Source organism: Ranitomeya imitator, chromosome 7 (genome assembly GCF_032444005.1).
Source record: "Ranitomeya imitator isolate aRanImi1 chromosome 7, aRanImi1.pri, whole genome shotgun sequence".
Taxonomy (NCBI): domain Eukaryota; kingdom Metazoa; phylum Chordata; class Amphibia; order Anura; family Dendrobatidae; genus Ranitomeya; species Ranitomeya imitator.
The window spans coordinates 174,722,445-174,742,250 of NC_091288.1; the positions used below are offsets into that span (position 1 = coordinate 174,722,445).

Consider the following 19,806-nt stretch of genomic DNA (forward strand, 5'->3'; position numbering starts at 1 on the left):
ACCATTGCCATAGACTTTTACAGTGACTAGTGACTTGTGCAGAGAAAATTGACCTCTTGTTTTAACATAGAGCTTAGAAGGATTCAGTTAATCAGTTCTTAGTCACATGATGTCACAGACCGAATGGAAAACAGAAGAATTAACTGGGTAGAAGGGAAAAATGAGCAATTGTAAGTACATAGTGCTATATAATGTGATGATAGTAAAACATTAGGAGGATAAAAACTTTGATGGGAGGAGGAGGACTTTTTTAAGGCACTTTTATGCCCAACTGCACAAATGTTTAAAAATATCAATGGTACAAGTTCATCTACTGGGGTTAAGCACTTGTAATATTTGGTAGCACAACACAAATAATAAAAGCTATATTTTCAGTGTTTTGGCAAATGAAGGTAATATAATTTATGGCTGTGATTTACATATTTGATTTCTTATTATATAGTTGAAGGGATATCTGTACACTGAATATATCAGATGTGGCAGCCCCATGCATTTTGAAGCAAAACATTCACGTGATGACCCAAAGAGGAAACTATATTTCTTATTATTTTTATTTTTTTTTTAACTTTTTTTTCTTAATCTTTTTTTGTTGATCCAAAAGAGAAGAAAAAAACTAAAAGAAAAAACCATAAAAGGCAAACATATTTGTAACAAAAACCTAAAACGCTAAATATATTTACCATATATGCACAACATAACTAAAGTAGAACCCATTTTTGATCAAGGTTACAAACAAAAGACTAGTACTCAGAAAAAATGTAAGTAATTAAGCAAAAAAAATTAAAAAAAGGATCAAACAAGACTTTTTCATTGAACGATAGAAATACATTAAAGGCACCGCCCACTTTGAATTTTCCAGTCATAAGCAAGTGAAAATAGGCAAACATAGACTGATAAAGAAGTTATAACAGACAGTGCGAATACTTTCCCCAACTGCTTACATGTGGAACGCAAGGAAAGGAAGAACATATTGATTTTTTTTTTCATCTTCCGAAATCTCTTCTCAAGTAGATAAACTCCTAGAGTCTTGTCTTTTTGCTGAAAGTTTCTCTCACCTTATTATGTAAAATAGTCCATTTTTTAACGTGCACTTTCCATCAATAAGAAAGGCTCCTTTCCCTTTTTTATGTAACAGTCTTATTGAGGTTCTTGACCATTTGTTTTTGTTTGTTTGTTTTTTTTGCTTCTTATAGATGGAAAGGCCTTGGTTCGGATGGATTTTCACAGATGTGCAAAGAGATGATACTGAAAATAATCACTCATAACATTTTACCTTCATTTTATTAATTTATTATTATTTTTTTTTTACAAAAATATTGGCCCCTCTAACTTTTGCTTCAGCACGTCCTCTTCGGCAGTTAAGAACAACCATGGTAATTTTTTTGCAGAGATGACGGCTCTGTTGTGCTACTCCATATCATAAAATTGAAATCACTAGTTTTTTTGTTTGTTTTCCTTTTGTTAAAAAAAGCATAGGTAAAAGTTTTTTTCTTAACCTTCACTGTGAAGTAGAAAATGGAGTCCCTAATTGCTTTCCTTTACTGTATTGCTGGTCATGAAAAACCCAATCTGCTCTTCAAGATCTTCAGCATACAGAGACACCCACCTCTATACCCTCAATGGTGTTTGATTCCAGTAGGGTTAACTTTTTATAGGTTTCAGACAGTTACTTCTGTTTTGCTGTTTGTAACAAAGTATGGCTGTGGAGGAACATAGTGCTGATTTTGTGATGGTATCTGTTCATTTACTGACTCCACTGGGCAATGCTTCTTTGTTGCATAGGCCTGCCTCCGCAGGGAATGCTCGGAGTGGTCCCAGGTTTTGTAGTCAGGATTGTATGATGAGGCCAATGGATGATTATGTATTTTGGTGACTTTGGATTTCTGTCCATTTAATTTAAGTGTGCCACCAAGTGTGCCACCTAATGTACCACCACTAAGGGTTCCACCCAGTGTACCACCACCAAGGGTACCACCCATTGACCCACCTAGAGTGCCACCCATTGAGCCACCAAGTGTGCCTCCCATCGAGCCACCTAGAGTGCCTCCAATTGAGCCACCAAGAGTGCCACCAAGAGTACCACTCATTGTGCCACCATGAGTGCCACCATCAGGACTGTAGGATCTTTCTTGTTCCACACGGACAGGATGTAAAGGAAGGCTTCCCTTTGCTGCAAGTTCTGCAAGGTGTCTCCTTTTTGAATAGAAGTCTTCATTTCCTTTTTCCGCTGTATAGAAAACAAAAATATATTTGAATGTATTTAATGAAAATAGCATGAAACAAACACAGAACAAAAAATAAAGCATAAACTGTATGTCAAAAACTGAATATGTGTATTTTCATGTTGATTTGAGAAAGAAATTGGATTTTTCAAATATTGTCTCTTAAACTAATTTACTACATTGTGTGACAGCTTTTATTTTATGGGGGCTGTGCTTACTAGGATTCCTTTTAAGACCTGAAATTACTCTAGCTGATCTCACACCTGTATGGTTCATAAAAACATAAAAGTTACCTTACAAAGGGCAAGAGGCCAATCATGACATGTGCAAATTTATATTTTTCACTCAGCTTAATTACAGGTTTGACTTAATTCAAGACTAAAGGGCAAAAAGTGCACGTATTCCATGAGACTATGCAGATAAGTAACTACAGTTAACCATAAATGCCCATCTGCGCATCTCCGCCCCTGGCAGCCATTTTCCCGTAGTCCACCGCATAGTAAACCATGTAACTGCAGGGGCTCTACACTTTCACAAAATGTCGGCAGGGCCCCTACATCACCGAACACCCACAGCGGTGCACATCCGAACACCCCCTCATCCCAGCCTGTGGCCTGCAGCAACGCTCCACACTTGCCTCCTCCAACAGGGACCCTGCTCCATTATGGTCGGTAAGGTATATCCGCATTATAAGACGCACCCCCATTCCCCCCCCCCCCAAATTTTGGAGAAAAAAGTGCATCTTATAATCCGAAAAATAAGGTATTCTTTAGATGCATGACATGTGAGATACTGATGGTAGCTATTGTGTTTTTGTGTATTTCAGAGCTGCATATAAGAAATCCTATAATCTGTAAGAATAACTCTCTTAGGTGTCTAAATGTGGTCATAATTAAACAGTTTCCAGCTACTTGACCTTTTTCAAAGATAAATGCTGCCTTGCTGGTTAATGGTTCGGTGCTACACATGGAACTTGTCATAAAAATACGAGTTGTAAGTGATAATGTTCCTGATGATTTGTCCAGGGGTAGATGATTGCTGTAAGTCTGCTTGGATCTGGTTGTCTAAAGTGTGGTGCAAAATGACACTTATACAGCTCTCGACTATGACACATTGCTGAAGGAAAGTTGAGAACGCTTCTCTTATTCCTGAAATTAGGAGTTACACCTCATGGTAATGAAACATATTACTTACATGCTTTCATCACCTAATTTATATCTGTCTGACTGATCTGGAGATTCTCTGATGACTAGTTGGAGAAACTAACCCTGAAAACAATGTGCTGCAGATTTCCACTGTTTGTGAAGTAGTCTAAATATATTCACATGACGGGCACCATTGTAGGCAAGGTTCACATTAGCTTTCCTGTATTCTGCTTTTTGTTTTCCATACCGAGAGTATAACATGGAATTCATTCAGGGGATTAAGCCATTAAATTACAGACACCAATAACATCTGAATGCCCCAGTTCATTATATCAGCTTGAATTGAGTTTCCATCATGGTGCTTTTTTTTCCAGTAAATTGATAGATATTATGAAAGAAACCTGAATAACGCCATCATAGTCAGTAGGGTCCTTTAGGAACCATTGGTGCCCATCATGCTATGTTAATATTTTTTGGTTTATACAATTGGCAACATAGTATCATAGAATCATAGAATATTACAGATGGGCGGGATCTCCAGGGTCATCGTGTCCAACCCTCTGCTCAATGCAGGATTCATTAAACCATCTCAGACAGATGTCTGTCCAGCCTCTGTTTGAAGACTTCCATTGAAGGAGTACTCACCAGTCACCACCTCTCGTGGCCGCCTGTTCCACTCATTGATCACCCTCACTGTCAAAAAGTGTTTTCTAATATCTAATCTGTATCTTCTCCCTTTCAGTTTCATCCAATTGCTTCACGTGTTTACATGTGCAAATGAAAATAATGATGATCCTTCTACACCAGGGGTGTCAAACTGCATTCCTCGAGGGCTGCAAACAGGTCATGTTTTCAGGATTTCCTTGTACTGCACAGGTGAAAATTTAATCACCTACACAAATAATGAGTTGGTGATTAAATTATCACCTGTGCAGTACAAGGAAATCCTGAAAACATGACCTGTTTGCAGCCCTCGAGGAATGCAGTTTGACACCCTGCTCTACACTGTGACATCCCTTCAGATATTTTAGACTATTAAGACTCTTTTTAGCCTTCTTTATTGCAAGCTAAACATTCCAAGATCCTTTAGCCGTTCCCCGTAGGACATACTTTGCAGTCCGCTCGCCATCCTGATGGCTCTTCTCTGAACATGATGGAAATCTGTGATTTGCTGGACCTGTCTTCTACATGAATTCAGATTTTTGAATGGAATAAAAAATCGAGTTGTATGCAGACCTCCTCCTAAAATCTTGCGTGAATGTGGAATTATTGCAGATTAATTAGTTTTCACAAACAGAGATAATGACAAATAGATTGGTGAAAAATCTACAGTAAATAAGTGCATGTTGTCAGTATGCTATTATTTCCAGGCTCAAGATTAAGAGCATCATGCTCAAAATGCGTAGGACTAGTGTGCTTATTATTATTATTTCCCTGTTTATATTTTAATAGTTACTAACAGATAATATTTTCTAGTGTTTTCCATTGCAGTTGCTGGATGCCTTCCTGCCGTCTATCTGATAATTTTCTGTACCTTTAGTGAATCATCAAATAGTATATTTACATCCACTACATATTCAACTAGTATTGATAAAATAATTTGTAAAGGCATTTGGTAAAAATTCTGTTGCATTTATACATTTGAAATCTAAATTTCTCAAAGTTAGTGATGCAAAACTGAAAGAAGGCATTTTGTTTAGGGACACAAATAATATCGTTGAAAGATGATGAAAAATTTCAGGAACTGTTAAATCCATTTTGGAAAACAGCCTAGCTGTCCTTCAAAAATGTCTCCTCTTCTTTTCGAGGAAATCATAAAGCAGAAGACTATGGTGATATAGTGAGTTATCTTGTGAAATCATACCAAGCTTTTGGATGCAACATGTCCTTAAAATTTAATTTCTGGAACTCCCACCTGGATTTCTTCCCAGAAAATATTGGTGCTTTCATTGACCAGCATGGTCAAGTTTTTATCAGCAGATTTCTACGATGAAACAGAGGCACTAATGCAAGTGGAGCTCCAGTATGCTGGCTGACAATTGCTGGACCATGATGAGATATTCCACAAAAAATACACCAGTAGATGATTACCAAAAATGTTCTAGGTAAGTTGTATTTCGTATAATGTTGACCAAATAAGTATTCTTTTTTAATATTTACATAAAACTTGAAATGTGTGTCACCAAAAAAAAACCCTACCTGATGGAAAAAATCTGAACGGACTGTATATTCAAATTCAGGGCAAGAAATATATTTAAATCCAGTTAATTTTGTTTTTCATGAAACAAAAATTTTTTTGTGGACCAGTGCATTAGTTGCATACTCCACAAATCTGCCGATCATAGAGGAGTGGCAAGAAGAAAGCCATTTTTGAAAGCAAGCCATTAGAAGTGTTGCTTGCAGTTTGTCAAAAAGCCATGTAGAGGGACACATCAAGCAAGTGGAACAAGGTACGTCAGATGAGGCAAAAGTAAAAGTTTTTGGACTAAATGTAATACGCCATGTGTGCCAAAAAACTAACACTTCACCTCTCCTTGAAAAACCATCTTCACCGTCAAACATGGTAGTGGCAGGATCATGCTGGGTGGATGCTTTTCTACAGCAATGACAGAGAAGGTGGTGAAGAGTTGATGGGAAGATGGATGCAGCTAAATAAAGGGAAAACGGGTTAGAGGCTTGAGACTAAGGCGTAGGTTTGCCTACCAGCAGGACAACAACCCTAAACATACTGCCAGAGCTACAATGGATCATTTAGATTACAGCATATTCATGTGTGAGAATGGCCCAGTCAAAGTCCAAACCTAAATCCCATTGAGAATCTGTGGCAAGACTTGAATATTGCTAATCACAGATTCATCTAATCTCACTGAGCCACAGCTAGTTTGTAAAGAAGAACAGGCAAAGATTTCAACCTCTAGATCTGCAAAGTTTGTAGAGACATTCCCCAAAAGACTTCCATCAGTAATTGCAGGAAAAGGTGATCCTAAAAAGTATTGACTCAGGGGGGGCTGAATACAAATACACTTCACAATTTACATATTCATATTTTTAAAATATTTAGAAAACTTGGCATCATCTCCTTTACATTTCACAAATACTTTGTGTTGATATATCACATAAAATCCCAATAAAATACACTCAAGCTTGTGTATGTAACGTGAAAAAATGTGGAAAAGTGAATACTTTTTCAAGGCTCTATCTATATACAGTATATACAAACTACGGAAGGGATCCGTAATTTGGGACATAGGTTATTTTCGATGCTATATGCATTTTTATGGAGTTTGATGATTAATATATCACCAATATTTGTTTCCATTAATTATTATTTTCTCATCTATCTGTAATTACAGTATATACCCGAACATCACAGCGCTGTGGAGAGCAATAACCCATATTATTTTCATTAATGCTGATTTTATGCCTAGTCAATGAAATTCTCATCTCTTTAGGCTTCAAAATGCAATATAATGCATCCCTGAGCTGCTGCATGTAAAGTGTATGTGCACTTGTGAACAGTGCAGTCTGGGCACAGGAAAGTATAGAGCTCCATATTAAGTTCTGCTTTAATCCAGCACTTGTAGCATCTAGCAGAAGAATAATAGGCAGCTGTTTATGCGCCTTCACTGTCTCTGCCTCCCACTTCTTGTATTTTTTTCGCACTGTAACTTGCACAAAAAGCATTCGTGTGCACTGAGAGATTGCATAATCTTGCTTCTTTCCAGACATTATTTAAAAGGTTAGTCCACCCACAGGCATTAGAAAAGTATAGTATTTTATTATTTCAGTGAATGTTACCTTTATTCTGCTAGCTATGGAAAATACATGTTATCTATCAGTCATTAATTAATGTTTTTTACTTCCATAGTTGTTATGCAATCCATATAAAACTAGCGAAAATTTTCAAAGCTTTTAGTTACGGGTAAAAGGCTTCAACGGATGCATTTTTCAGTAGAGACATGTTTGTGGAGGCCCTTGAAAATAAGCATCTTAAACATATTATTTATTCGCCTCTACACAAAATATCCATCTGATCTAGGATTTGTCGAATGTTTGGAACTCAGTGAACAAAAAGGTAAAGATTTGTCCATCCATAAAGTGCCATGAGTATATACGGTATATATAAATTATATGCATATAGAAAAGATTTTATGGTGATGGCAAACTCAGTCGAGGGGTTCAAGAGAGGCCTGGATGTCTTCCTGGAGCGTAACAATATTGTATCTTAACAGTAGACATGAGCGGTGTTCGAGTCGAACTGTTCGCCAATTTCAAATTCGAGCTGTTTTGGGCGGTGTTCGAGCCGTTCAACGAACTCGAACAATTTGCTTAAAATTCGGCTGTTCGAGTTTCTGTTCGATAACTGTTCGTTCACCAAAAGCCTAACTTGATTTGCACATTATAACTGTTTATCATTGTTAATAGACTGTTTCAGTGTATAGTAAGCGGGAAGGGGGGGGGCGGGATAGAACTGTGCTGAAATAATGCCGATCTCCATTTTTTTTCTTTCCTGCATTTACAGTGGGGCGGTGCAGTCTCTCAGCCTATCAGCAGTGCACACACACACGGCAATGTGAATGTGATGCACACAAGCAAGGGCATGTGTCATTGGCTGTGTATGTCACATGTCCTCCTTGCCCTCTAAGAACTAGCCAATTACCCCGTCGCCACCATTTCCTCACTGCTGCAGCTTAGTGTTAGACGGCACCGCTGCTGCTGTGGGCGCTATACAGTCTGAGAGTGTTTTTTTGGAGCGAATTTTCAGAGAGAAAGGTTAAGGGAGTCGGGAGGAGTCGGGACTAGTTGTAATATCAGCCCTTTTCAGAGTAGGTTACAGCAGTTCATAGCACTGTTTGCCAAGCAGGTCTGTGCCAGTGCTGTGCAAGTGTTTGTCACAGCATTTGGTGTAATCTAGCTCAGCCAATCCTTTTGGGCTTGTAGCATTGTCTGATAGTCATCTGAGTAGCCTGCCTGTGAAGCTAGCTACACCGCCTGTGTATCTCTATTTTTGCTGCATCTAATCCAGTTAATAGTTAGGAGCCTAAGAGCTGTGTCTTCACGTCAACAGAGTAGCCCGCCTGTGAAACTAACCATACCGCCTGTGTATCTCTATTTTTACTGCATCTAACCCAGTTAATAGTTTTGGGGCTAGTACCACAGTTTGGCCACTCAGTTCTGCTCAGTTTTCATCCATCGGTTGTTGTGCCAACAACTACAGATACAGAGTTGCCAATTAGTTAAGCACTAAAAGGAGTGGCAAAAGGCCTGCTGCTGGTGGAAAGGGGAATAGGCGTGTTGGAAAGGGAAAAAAAGGTTGTGTCCGTGGGGTAGGTGGTAAAGCAACAGTAACATCTGCAGAAGAAAGACCATCTTCCACCCAATTTAAGATGTCTACTTCTTTTCGTGGACAATCTGATATGATCCCTCTCTTATGACCATCGCTACAAGCATCGCCAAAAATTCCAGATCAGGCACAAAAACAGCAGGTGCTTGAACGGATATCAAGTGCTCGTTCAAATGGGCTCTCCTCCATGTCAACTTCAACATCACAACTACTCCAGTCCTCAAAGTTGTCACCCCAATCGTACTTGCTTCCTCACAGCTCCCAAGTCTCGAGCCGCCCATCTGAGCATGGGGTAACAAACATGGTTGAGTCTGTAGAGCTGTTTAAGCATACTATAGCCTGGGAATCAGAGGTCTGCTCCAGAGCTTCTGTGAATCCAGATGAGGAAATGATCTGCACTGATGCCCAGAATCTTTGAGTCAGATCCAGGCCCAGATGAAGAAGGTTCTGAGCATAATGTAGACCTCATTCCCAAGCTTTAACTCCTGTTGGTGGAGACAATGAGGAAGATGATGATGAGACTGAGATACCTGATTGGAACGAAAACTTGAGTGTTCCGTCAGGGCAGGAAGAGGTTGGCTCTGAGGATGACGAGTGTGAGAACACACAGGATGATGATGACGAGGTTGTAGACCCCACTTACTGTCAACCCCCAGTCCGCCAGTCCATGAGGTCAGCAGAGGAGGTGGAGGAGGATGCTAGTGACGAGTCTGATGACGATGTAACGTTGCGCCTTCCTGGACAGAGACGGAGTACTGGAAGCACGTCAACAACTGCATCCTCAACCCCAACTGTGCCTCAGACCAGAAGTCATGGTGGCTCTTCAGGTCGCACGGGCTCTAAGCCTTGCATAGCCTGGGCATTTTTTGACATTGCAAAGGATGACCAAACTCATGTTGTCTGTAAGATGTGTCACCAAAATCTCAGTAGAGGACAAAAATGACTAGCTTGAGTACTTCCTGCATAAACCGTCACATGGATATGAAGCATAAGTTACAGTGGGAAGCTCACTGTGCTACAATGCGGCCAAGTGGGCTGGGTCAACCTCCATCTGCCTCATCAAGTGCATCTGCATCCTCTTCATTCTCTGTGACTGTGGGGACAGCAGTCACACATGGTTTTGGACGCAGACCTTACACCTTTTCACCCGCAACAGCCAGTGTGATTGGCAGATCATCAGGACATTTGCAAGTGGAAACACCTGCTGTTGTTGAGTACTCTCCGACATCGACACCACATTTTCATCAAGGCAACATAACATCTCTGCCTGCACCTTCCTCACAGACCAGCAGTTTGCTGGGGACACCCTACTCAACTCCGTCTAAGCACGGCAGCCAGCCCTCAGTCCCTCAGATGTGGACAAGTAAAAGACCATTTCCTCCTAGCCATGACAAAGCTAAGATGTTGAATTTCTCCATCTACAAGCTGTTGGCTATAGAAATGCCTGGTGGACAGAGAGGATTTTCGAGACCTTATGTCCGTCGCAGTGCCCCAGTACCAGATGCCCAGTCGCCACTACTTCTCAAAGAAAGCTGTGCCTGCGCTACATCAGCATGTCACACACAACATCACCATTTCCTTGAGAAACTCTGTGGGTGACAAGGTGCATTTTACCACAGACACTTGGATGAGTAGACATGGACAGGGGCGTTACATGTCGGTGACTGGGCACTGGGTAACTACGGCGACATCAGGAGAAGGGGCTGCTGTCCAAGTCTTGCTGTCCCCACGAGTTGCTCGTTGATCCTCTGTATCTAGAAGTTCCTCCACTGCTTCTGCCTCCTCAACCTCCTCTCGGTCCTCCACCTGCACCCAAAGCCTTACTGGTAATGCCACCCGCGTTGTAACTGCGCAGAAGGAATCCTGCACACCTCCTCACTATGCTGTCACCAGGGCTCAATGGCATCAGGCAGTGTTTACATTGAAATATCTGGGAAATGTGAGTCACACAGCTGAGGAGTTGTGGTCAGCTCTGGAGACCGAGTTCCATCAATGGTTGTCTCCACTCAACCTGCAGGCAGGGAAGGCTGTGTGCGACAATGCTGCAAACCTGTGTGAGGTCCTTCGCAGGGGCAATGTCACACACGTGCCTTGTATGGCTCACGTTTTGAACCTGGTTGTCCAGCAATTTTTATCCCACTATCCCGGACTAGATGGGCTTCTGCAGAGGGCACAGTCGCTGTGTGCTCACTTCTGCCGTTCACATTCCGCAGCTCAACGAATTACATCTCTACAGAAGTCGTTGGGCCTGCCAGTTCACCGACTGAAATGCGATGTGCCCACATGGTGGAATTCAACTCTGCACATGTTGCAGCGACTGTAGCAACACCAATGAGCCCTGGTGCAATACGTTATGACGTATAGCCTGGGCCAATGAGATCAAGAGGTGGGGCAAATCACGCTGCAGGAGTGGTCTCAGATCAGGGACCTATGCACCCTTCTGCACAGTTTTGAAATAGCAACGAAGATGTTTAGTGCTGACGATGTCATTATCAGTGATTTACATGCTGGAGCACCCCTTACACAGTGTTTGGAGTCAGGTGGTAGAACAAGAGGAGGAGGAGGAGGAACCGGAGGAGTCGTATGTGGAAGGGATAATATCTCCAAGGTCAAGAAGGTTGGCAGCACCAAGGCGGCTGGCATTGGAGGCTAGGGGAGAGGGATTACCGAGGGCGCATGGTAGCAGCCAAACTGTTGAGGAAGGTGCAGGAGGCGAGGAAGAAGTGGAGGACGAACTGGCGCTGGGCATGGAAGACTCATCAAATGAGGGAGACCTTGATCAAATTTCTGTTGTGCGAGGTTGGGGGGAGAGGGCAGACGAAGGTAGCATAACTCTCACCTCGCCACCACCAAGACAACAAGGACTTGGTCCTCCTGGATGCGCAAGACACATGAGTGCCTTCTTGCTGCACTACTTGCAACATGACCCTCGGATTGCCAGAATCTGAAGTAATGCCGACTACTGGGTTGCCACACTCTTAGATCCCCTGTACAAAAGCAAATTTGGCAAACTAATTCCTGCCATAGAAAGGGATTCACGCATGCAGGAGTATCAGCAGAGACTGTTACAGAATCTAACATCTGCTTTTCCACAAAACACCAGTGGTTCACGTCATGAATCTCTGAGTACTAACTTGCCAACCATGGGACTATCGAGTCATCATCACTCAAACCGTAACGGTACCATCGTATCTGGTGGTAACAGCAATTTTTTCCAATCATTTCAATATTTTTTAGACCATCCTTTGCAAGGCCACAGGAGACAAGAAATCTGATGCACAGCCAACGCCTAGAAAGGATGGTACAAGAGTATCTCCAAGTTAACATCGATGCCATGACTGTGGAACTGGACCCTTGCTCATTTTGGGCTTCCAATCTTGAAAAATGGCCTGAGCTCACCACTCACGCCTTGGAGATCCTGTAGTGCCCCGCAGCCAGCGTTCTCTCTGAACTTGTGTTCAGCGCTGCTGGTGGTGTGCTGACAGATAAGCGCACGCGGCTGTCCAGTGACAATGTAGACAGACTAACGTTCATCAAGGTGAACAAATCCTGGATCTGCAAGGACTTTTCTACCCCTGTGTCATCTTGGGGAGACTAAAAGCTTGATGATTTTTGAAAATCACCTCACCAACCGTTTTAAAAAAACTCTGGCGAAATTGATGCCACTTAAGTAGTGTCTGTGGCCGAATTTTGGGAAAAAATGTAGACTCTTTATTTAGTCCCCTTGCTGAGTTTTACATGACGTTGCCATCATCAATTCCAGGTGGGTGGGGTCGTCTGCAGAGTTGTTTACTCATACTATGGCCTGGGATTCAGAGGTCTTCTCCAAAGCTTCAGTGTCTGATAGTCAGTACAGTAGCCCAGCCACCCACCGCCTGTTTACCTAAGTATTATTTTTAATGGCATCTGGCCCAGGAAATCCTTTTGGGCCTAGTAGAATTTAGTGCTACTCAGCAGCGTACGCCACCCGTGTAGCAAGCTACACTGCCTGTTTACCTAACTACTATTTTGCAATGGCATCTAGCCCAGGAAATCCTTTTGGGCTTAGTAGAATTTAGTGCTACTCAGCAGCGTACCCCACCCATGAAGCAAGCTACACCACCTGTTTACCTAACTACTATTTTTAACGGCATCTGGCCCAGGAAATCCTTTTGGGCCTAGTAGAATTTAGTGCTACTCAGCAGCGTACCCCACCCATAAAGCAAGCTACACCGCATGTTTACCTAGCTACTATTTTGTAACAGCATCTAGCCCAGGAAATCCTTTTGGGCCTAGTAGAATTGAGTGCTACTCAGCAGCGTACCTCACCCATGAAGCAAGCTACACCGCCTTCTTCCTTTCTCAATCTAACCTCTCGGCTCTGGGTTGTCCACTCTCCCTCCAGCTCTCTCCTTCTCACAGGTGGACTACCGCGTGTTTTCACACTGTGGCGAATCTTTTGGGCCCAGGCATAAGAAGTTATCGAGGTATTGGATAATATGTGCCGCCTTACAAACGTCCATGACGACACATTCGAGGAAGCAACTAAACGCCTCAAATAGTGAGCAGGATATGGAGCACCCCATGGGCAAACAGCGATCTATGCAGTATGCTCCTTCACAGAAGCAGTCCAATGGGAGGACACTATTCGGAGGCACAGGTAGTAACCGGAACGCCCCCTCAATGTCTGTTTTGGCCATTAGGGTGCCACTTACCAATTTCTCGACCCACCTGACTGCCTCGTCAAAGGAGGTACAGTACATAGTACTGTACTTGGTTCCACGTCGATGTTGTCGTTTACTTATCTGCCCCTTGGATATGACAAATGGTGGATTAGTCTGAATGTATTGGGTTCATTTTTTGGCACAACTCCCCACGGGGGTACCACTACGTCTTCTAAGGAAAGTGTTCTGAATGGACCCTCCGCCATTCTACCTAAAGATATTTCTTTATTTTTTTGTTCAAGACGTCTGGGTGTTGGTAGAGTGATTTTAGATTTTTACTCCAGCCTTTCTTGATTTTAGAAGGGCATGACATGCCTATATCTGTGTGTCCTCCTCTTTTTACTCCTCCACCTCTTTTGTTTTCGCATGACTATATGTAGTTGTGACTTTTCCATATGTTTGTTGTGTCTTCTGAGCAGTTTGTCAGCTTTTGGACACCTTTTAAAGTGTTTTCTATGTGTTTTCTATGTGTTTGTATGTGTTTGTGTTTGCCTGCCATTGGTTTCAATGGGGTTCGACGGTGTTCGTCGAACGTTCGACGAACATTCGTCGAACACGTCTCTGTTCGATGAACCGAACCGGACCCGAACACTAGGGAGGTGGCTCAACACTACATAACAGTTATTAGGTTCTTTAGGAGGACATAGATCTGGGGATTCATTCTGATGGAATATAGGCTGAACTGGATGGACAAATGTCTTTTTTAGACCTTGCTAACTATGTTGCTATATTATTTGTCCGTCATGCATGTATACAATTACATCCACCACCAGTGCTGCAGCACACCAACCTCCTGTCTCTTCCCCATTATCCTGAAGAATGTAAGTCCACAAGGACAGGGTCCTCTCCCCTCTGTACCAGTCTGTCACTGTAAATTTGTTGACTGTTAACGATATCTATAACCCTGTATGTAACCCCTTTTCACATGTACAGCACCATGGAATTAATGGTGCTATATAAATAAATAAATAATAATAATATATATTTGGACAGAGACAACATTTTTCTAATTTTGGTTATAGACATTACCACAATGAATTTTAAACAAAACAATTCAGATGCAGTTGAAGTTAAGACTTTCAGCTTTCATTTGAGGGTATCCACACTAAAATTGGATGAAGGGTTTAGGAGTTTCAGCTCCTTAACATGTGCCACCCTGTTGTTAAAGGGGCCAAAAGTAATTGGACAGATTCAATAATTTTAAATAAAATGTTCATTTTTAGTACTTGGTTGAAAACCCTTTGTTGGCAATGACTGCCTGAAGTCTTGAACTCATGGGCATCACCAGACGCTGTGTTTCCTCATTTTTGATGTTCTGCCAGGCCTTCACTGCGGTGGTTTTCAGTTGCTGCTTGTTTGTGGGCCTTTTTGTCTGAAGTTTAGTCTTTAACCCCTTTACCCCCAAGGGTGGTTTGCACGTTAATGACCAGGCCAATTTTTACAATTCTGACCACTGTCCCTTTATGAGGTTATAACTCCGAAACGCTTCAACGGATCCTGGTGATTCTGACATTGTTTTCTCGTGACATATTGTACTTCATGATAGTGGTAAAATTTCTTTGATAGTACCTGCGTTTATTTGTGAAAAAAACGGAAATTTGGCGAAAATTTTGAAAATTTCGCAATTTTCAAACTTTGAATTTTTATGCAATTAAATCACAGAGATATGTCACACAAAATACTTAATAAGTAACATTTCCCACATGTCTCCTTTACATCAGCATAATTTTGGAACCAATTTTTTTTTTGTTAGGGAGTTATAAGGGTTAAAAGTTGACCAGCAATTTCTCATTTTTACAACACCATTTTTTTTTAGGGACCACGTCTCATTTGAAGTCATTTTGAGGGGTCTATATGATAGAAAATGCCCAAGTGTGACACCATTCTAAAAACTGCACCCCTCAAGGTGCTCAAAACCACATTCAAGAAGTTTATTAACCCTTCAGGTGTTTAATAGGAATTTTTGGAATGTTTAAATAAAAATGAACATTTAACTTTTTTACACAAAAATTTTACTTCAGCTCCAATTTGTTTTATTTTACCAAGGGTAACAGGAGAAATTGGACCCAAAAAGTTGTTGTCCAATTTGTCCTGAGTACGCTGATACCCCATATGTGGCAGTAAACCACTGTTTGGGCGCATGGGAGAGCTCGGAAGGGAAGGAGCGCTATTTGACTTTTCAATGCAAAATTGACAAGAATTGAGATGGGACGCCATGTTGCGTTTGGAGAGCCACTGATGTGCCTAAACATTGAAACCCCCCACAAGTGACACCATTTTGGAAAGTAGACCCCCTAAGGAACTTATCTGGATGTGTGGTGAGCACTTTGACCCACCAAGTGCTTCACAGAAGTTTATAATGCAGAACCGTAAAAATAAAAAATCATATTTTTTCACAAAAATTATATTTTTGCCCCCAATTTTTTATTTTTCCAAGGGTAAGAGAAGAAATTGGACCTCAAAAGTTGTTGTCCAATTTGTCCTGAGTACGCTGATACCCCATATGTGGCAGTAAACCACTGTTTGGGCGCATGGGAGAGCTCGGAAGGGAAGGAGCGCAGTTTGACTTTTCAATGCAAAATTGACAGGAATTGAGATGGGACGCCATGTTGCGTTTGGAGAGCCACTGATGTGCCTAAACATTGAAACCCCCCACAAGTGACACCATTTTGGAAAGTAGACCCCCTAAGGAACTTATCTGGATGTGTGGTGAGCACTTTGACCCACCAAGGGCTTCACAGAAGTTTATAATGCAGAGCCATAAAAATAAAACAAAATTTTTTTCCCACAAAAATTATTTTTTAGCCCCCAGTTTTGTATTTTCCCTAGGGTAACAGGAGAAATTGGACCCCAAAAGTTGTTGTCCAATTTGTCCTGAGTACGCTGATACCCCATATGTGGGGGGGAACCACCGTTTGGGCGCATGGGAGGGTTCGGAAGGGAAGGAGCGCCATTTGGAATGCAGACTTAGATGGAATGGTCTGCAGGCGTCACATTGCGTTTGCAGAGCCCCTAATGTACCTAAACAGTAGAAACCCCCCACAAGTGACACCATTTTGGAAAGTAGACCCCCTAAGGAACTCATCTTGATGTGTTGTGAGAGCTTTGAACCCCCAAGTATTTCACTACAGTTTATAACGCAGAGCCGTGAAAATAAAAAATATTTTTTTTTCCACAAAAATTATATTTTAGCCCCCAGTTTTGTATTTTTCCAAGGTTAGCAGGAGAAATTGGACCCTAAATGTTGTTGTCCAATTTGTCCTGAGTACGCTGATACCCGATATGTGGGGGGGAACCACCGTTTGGGCGCATGGGAGGGCTCGGAAGGGAAGGAGCATCATTTGGAATGCAGACTTAGATGGATTGGTCTGCAGGCGTCACATTGCGTTTGCAGAGCCCCTAATGTACCTAAACAGTAGAAACCCCCCACAAGTGACCCCATATTGGAAACTAGACCCCTCAATGAACTTATCTAGATGTGTTGTGAGAACTTTGAACCCCCAAGTGTTTCACTACAGTTTATAACGCAGAGCCGTGAAAATAAAAAATCTTTTTGTTTTCCCACAAAAATTATTTTTTAGCCCCCAGTTTTGTATTTTCCCAAGGGTAACAGGAGAAATTGGTCCACAAAAGTTGTTGTCCAATTTGTCCTGAGTACGCTGATACCCCATATGTTGGGGTAAACCCCTGTTTGGGCACACAGGAGAGCTCGGAAGGGAAGGAGCACTGTTTTACTTTTTCAACGCAGAATTGGCTGGAATTGAGATCGGACGCCATGTCGTGTTTGGAGAGCCCCTGATGTGCCGAAACAGTGGAAACCCCCCAATTATAACTGAAACCCTAATCTAAACACACCCCTAACCCTAATTCCAACGGTAACCCTAACCACACCTCTAACCCTGACACACCCCTAACCCTAATCCCAACCCTATTCCCAACTGTAAATGTAATCTAAACCCTAACCCTAACTTTAGCCCCAACCCTAACTGTAGCCCCAACCCTAACCCTAACCCTAGCCCTAACCCTAGCCCTAACCCTAGCCCTAACCCTAACCCTAGCCCTAACCCTAGCCCTAACCCTAGCCCTAACCCTAGCCCTAACCCTAACCCTAACCCTAGCCCTAACCCTAGCCCTAACCCTAGCCCTAACCCTAACCCTAGCCCTAGCCCTAACCCTAGCCCTAACCCTAGCCCTAGCCCTAACCCTAGCCCTAACCCTAGCCCTAACCCTAGCCCTAGCCCTAACCCTAGCCCTAACCCTAGCCCTAATGGGAAAATGGAAATAAATACATTTTTTTTTATTTTTCCCTAACTAAGGGGGTGATGAAGGGGGGTTTGATTTACTTTTATAGCGAGTTTTTTAGCGGATTTTTATGATTGGCAGCCGTCACACACTGAAAGACCCTTTTTATTGCAAAAAATATTTTTTGCAATACCACATTTTGAGAGCTATAATTTTTTCCATATTTTGGTCCACAGAGTCATGTGAGGTCTTGTTTTTTGCGGGACGAGTTGACGTTTTTATTGAAAACATTTTTGGGCACGTGACATTTTTTTATCGCTTTTTATTCCGATTTTTGTGAGGAAGAATGACCAAAAGCCAGCTATTCATGAATTTCTATTGGGGGAGGCGTTTATACCGTTCCGCGTTTGGTAAAATTGATAAATCAGTTTTATTCTTCGGGTCAGTACGATTACAGCGATACCTCATTTATATCATTTTTTTATGGTTTGGTGCTTTTATACGATAAAAACTATTTTACAGAAAAAATAATTATTTTTGCATCGCTTTATTCTCAGGACTATAACTTTTTTATTTTTTTGCTGATGATGCTGTATGGCGGCTCTTTGTTTGCGGGACAATATGACGCTTTCAGCGGTACCATGGTTATTTATATCTGTCCTTTTGATCGCGTGTTATTCCACTTTTTGTTCGGCGGTATGATAATAAAGCGTTGTTTTTTGCCTCGTTTTTTTTTTTTTTTTCTTACGGTGTTTACTGAAGGGGTTAACTAGTGGGACAGTTTTATAGGTCGGGTCGTTACGGACGCGGCGATACTAAATATGTGTACTTTTATTGGTTTTTTTTTTTATTTAGATGAAGAAATGTATTTATGGGAATAATATATTTTTTTTTTTTTAATTATTTTGGAATATTTTTTTTTTTTTTTTTACACATTTGGAAAAATTTTTTTTTACTTTTTTACTTTGTCCCAGGGGGGGACATCACAGATCAGTGATCTGACAGTTTGCACAGCACTCTGTCAGATCACTGATCTGACATGCAGCGCTGCAGCCTTCACAGTGCCTGCTCTAAGCAGGCTCTGTGAAGCCACCTCCCTCCCTGCAGGACCCGGATCCGCGGCCATCTTGGATCCGGGGCTCGAGCAGGGAGGGAGGTGAGGAGACCCTCGCAGCAACGCGATCACATCGCGTTGCTGCGGGGGGCTCAGGGAAGCCCGCAGGGAGCCCCCTCCCTGCGCGGTGCTTCCCTGCACCGCCGGCACATCGCGATCATCTTTGATCGCGGTGTGCCAGGGGTTAATGTGCCGGGGGCGGTCCGTGACCGCTCCTGGCACATAGTGCCGGATGTCAGCTGCGATAAGCAGCTGACACCCGGCCGCGATCGGCCGCGCTCCCCCCGTGAGCGCGGCCGATCGGCTATGACGTACTATCCCGTCCAGGGTCAGATAAGCCCAGGGCACCTCGACGGGATAGTACGTCTAAGGTCACAGAGGGGTTAACAAGTGAAATGCATGCTCAATTGGGTTGAGATCAGGTGACGACTTGGCCATTGAAGAATATTCCACTTCTTTGCTTTAATAAACTCCTGGGTTGCTTTGGCTTTATGTTTTGGGTCATTGTCCATCTGTAGTATGAAACGACGACCAATCAGTTTGGCTGCATCTGGCTGGATCTGAGCACACAGTATGTCTCTGAATACCTCAGAATTCATTCGGCTGCTTTTGTCCTGTGTCACATCATCAATAAACACTAGTGACCCAGTGCCACTGGCAGCCATGCATGCCCAAGCCATCACACTGCCTCCGCCGTGTTTTACAGATGATGTGGTATGCTTTGGATCATGAGCTGTACCATGCCTTCACCATACTTTGCTCTTTCCATCATTCTGGTAGAGGTTGATCTAGGTTTCATATGTCCAAAGAATGTTCTTCCAGAACTGTGTTGGCTTTTTTAGATGTTTTTTAGCACAGTCCAGTCTAGCCTTTTCATTCTTGATGCTTATGAGTGGCTTGCACCGTGCAGTAAACTCTCTGTAGTTACTTTCATGCAGTCTTCTCTTTATGGTAGATTTGGATATTGATACGCCGACCTCCTGGAGAGTGTTGTTCACTTGGTTGGCTGTTGTGAAGGGGTTTCTCTTCACCATGG

The 19,806-nt window shown here is 42.3% G+C and overlaps 1 protein-coding gene across 1 annotated transcript in view; it reads right to left on the minus strand.

Moving 5' to 3' along the window:
• Nucleotides 1-591: 591 nt before the first annotated feature.
• Nucleotides 592-19,806, minus strand: part of SHISA9 (shisa family member 9) — a 444,826-nt gene continuing 425,611 nt past the window's right edge. Inside the window, exon 4 of the mRNA XM_069734080.1 lies at nucleotides 592-2,227. Coding sequence (XP_069590181.1) covers nucleotides 1,659-2,227 — 569 coding nt within the window. The 3' untranslated portion in view covers nucleotides 592-1,658. The remainder of the gene's footprint in view (nucleotides 2,228-19,806) is intronic.